This window comes from Nansenia antarctica, assembly GCF_963989245.1.
Source record: "Nansenia antarctica genome assembly, chromosome: 9".
NCBI classification, from domain to species: Eukaryota; Metazoa; Chordata; class Actinopteri; order Argentiniformes; family Microstomatidae; genus Nansenia; species Nansenia antarctica.
The window spans coordinates 3,317,740-3,320,802 of record NC_137679.1 but is presented as its reverse complement, the minus strand read 5'-3'; the positions used below and the strand labels follow the sequence as shown (position 1 = coordinate 3,320,802).

The 3,063-nt window shown below is 47.6% G+C and overlaps 1 protein-coding gene across 1 annotated transcript in view; it reads left to right on the top strand.

The window, feature by feature from the left end:
* Positions 1 to 2,416: 2,416 nt before the first annotated feature.
* The window catches only part of LOC308164813 (inositol hexakisphosphate and diphosphoinositol-pentakisphosphate kinase 1-like), a 77,881-nt gene continuing 77,234 nt past the window's right edge, over positions 2,417 to 3,063 (top strand). Inside the window, exon 1 of the mRNA XM_080538853.1 lies at positions 2,417 to 2,565. Within this exon, the coding sequence (XP_080394979.1) occupies positions 2,479 to 2,565 (87 nt within the window). The 5' untranslated portion in view covers positions 2,417 to 2,478. The remainder of the gene's footprint in view (positions 2,566 to 3,063) is intronic.

Genomic DNA, 3,063 nt, shown 5'->3' with positions numbered 1-3,063 from the left:
AGGGCTGCAACGATTAGTCGACATAATCGACGACGTCGATCATAAAAACTCGTCGACGTGGAATTTTAGTGTCGACGCATCGCATAAATAATTATTATTTTTTTTTATTTATTTTTTTAAACGGGAGCCATGCAAGAATCAGCTGGGTAGCTAACGTTGTTAGCCAACTGGCTAACGTTATATTGTTAGGGTCATAATGTTTATGTTAGCTTTACTGTTACATGTTGGAAAACAACGTCTCATGGACAGGGCTGTACATGCTATGAGCGTTTGTGCTATTAATTTATTTGCCCTGTGGCACGCGTGTGACAGACAGAGGCGCTTGTATGTAACGTTACGTAGCAGGGGTTTTCCATGTTGAAGCCAGGAGAACGCGAGATGAAATGAAGTGAGGGGTGGTCGCTATTAAAATACCAGGTAGTCATGGTGGATGATCATGAATGATGCTTGATAAGTGAATGCTATTTCAATTATGTTGAGTCCACCAGCGAGCTGTCTGTAAGATAAACAGCGCCAAGCGTAGCCTACTAACGTGAGCTGTCTGTAGTCTAGCCAGCAATGCTAGCTAGCCAATCAACTAGCTCTGTGAGCAGCTGTAGCTTGGCGTAACGTTAGGTTAGATAGCTAGTTAAGCCTGATTTATGCTTCTGCGTCGCCATTTACGCGCAGCGAAAAGCCACACGACTAATCGGAAAAATAATCGACAGATTAGTCGACTACCAAAATAATCGTTAGTTGCAGCCCTAGTAGGAAGCCAGCTAACTAGTGGTCGTTGTGTGTAAATAGCAGGTGTAAATTTGACCCCAGAGGCGGCTCTTATAGTAGTTAAAAAAGCCACGGCTGTTCTAGTGTTAAGAAAGAGAAAGATACACTTGAGCTGGCTAGACCTGGCGGCTCAAAGGAAGGTTGATATCCCAGAAGGCTTTCTGCCAATGACCAAGTGGGTTAATCCAGTAGTATCCTATACCTTTATAGCCGTGTGGGCCAGGAGAACTAGAACATGAATGAAGTATGGCTGGTAAGTCATTTAGATGCAGCTTTGTATTCAGGATATCTGATTTGAAACAGCACCTGACCCCCAGAGTAAGATGAGATGTCATTAGACACAAAAGGAAGGAAGGCAATTGTGTCCTCACCAGGACAGGTGGTCATGGCAACCCCAAACAGTGCTATTGCACTTAGCGAGGTGAGTTTAGCTGAGTTAGCAGGCTTGGATGAGGCAGCATTATTGGACCAGACTGCTGACTTTCTCACAGGAGGCCGAGCCTGAACATGTTGTTTTGTTTTTGTAGAGTTTTTTATTATTATTTTAACTGTGGGTAATGTTGACTCATATCACAAGGTTTGTTTCCATGTGTTGTTAGTACTTCTCAACCCTGGAGGGTGTATTCTACAAAGCAGAATAACAGAGATGTGTTAGCAAAGCGAGCTGTGGTTAATATCTGGTACGAGTCTGTTTACCAAACTTTGTTTGTTAACTTGTCCATCCCGCCTCAGGATACAGTTATTTTTCCCCTGAGTGGGGCAGTCCCACTCATATTTTTCGTTTTTATTGTGATAGAGACAGTAGAGGTTTGACAGGAAGGATGGGTGAGAGAGAGAGAGGAGGGATGACATGCAGGATATGTCCACAGACGGAATCGACCCGGGAACCCTGCGGTTAAGTGGTCGACGCCACCTAAGCGCCTCAGGACAGTCAACCCATGTTAGTTTTATCTAAGTCTGCGTCTCAACCTTTTCTCTCTCTGTTGTTTTTTTTTCTTTTAGGTTGCGAGCGGCGAGTTCAGAGTTGACGATCACGTGAACTTTCACCTCTTCACCCCAGGCTGACCTGACCGATGGCTCCTCGCAAGATGAGAAGACCGTTTTCTTGACAGTGGGAGGGGCTCGTACCCCAGCAATAGCAATAGCCCCCCTGGACGTTACCGTAGCAACCCAGTTTGCCCCCCTGCTACCTCATCCTTGACCCCTCCTCCTCCTCCTCCTCCTCCTCTTACCTCACCCCCCCCATTAGAGCCTGTCCCCCTACAACCCCCCTCTCTTACTGTCACCGTTACTACCTCACCCCCCCCCCCAAATCACCCCTCAGCCTCCCCCCTTTACCTCACCTGTCAGAACCTCGCTCCAACCTCATCTCACCCCCGTCATACCCCCCTAACCCCCCCCCCCCACCCAGTTTGTCCCTCAACCACCTACTCCAACGTGTCAGTTTTACTACCCAGTGGAAGCCGGGAGGACTCAGAACCCCGTGACTTTTCATCACCTTCCTTCTCTTCCCCCCCCCCCCCCCCCGGCTGTGTGCTGTCTGTCTGGGGGGGCGATGACGCTGCTACACAGCCTGGTTGTGTGTCCCTGTGGAGCATCCCCCCTGTGATGTCAGAGGTTGGAGGTGAGGGTCAGGTGGTCCAAAGCGCGGTTCCCAGGTTTACGATCGGCAGCGAGGATGAAGACCTCCCAAACCTCGAAGACGACGCAGACATGAAGAACGACGATGAGGTGTTCCTAGGAGAGGAGGAGGAGGAGGAGGAAGAAGAAGATGAGGAAGAAGATGAGGAGTATTACTCTGTAAGGGCTACATGGTGATGGAGACAAAGAGAGATTGGGATTTGATGTGACACAGTCTGATCATTTGGTCCTCATGTCGGGATCTGATGTAATGATCTGACTTTTCTTTCAAAAGATGTGAACACATTTCCGCGTTGTTGAAAATCGATGACACGTCGCTAGTCAACTAACACAGCTTGTTTTGTGAGCCAGCTTACAATGTAAAGTAGTGTTCTAGTTAACTAGGTAGCAGTGGGGATTACTCACAGAATCCATTGCGTTGTTGCAGTATTTTGGCTCGACTAGCGAGCGTTGAAACGTAGTTCCGTGTTTCAAAAGGAAAATCCGAACATTTTGATTGGTTACCGACGTGCGGACCAAATGATCAGACTGTGTCACATGTTACTTCCTGTATTTATCCGTTTAGGGTCCAGGGGGGTGGGGCTAATTCAGGGGCTAATTTGGGATTTCGTGAGCTTAGAATTATAAGGTTCTAACTCCGTTTAGGGTAGTTCAGAG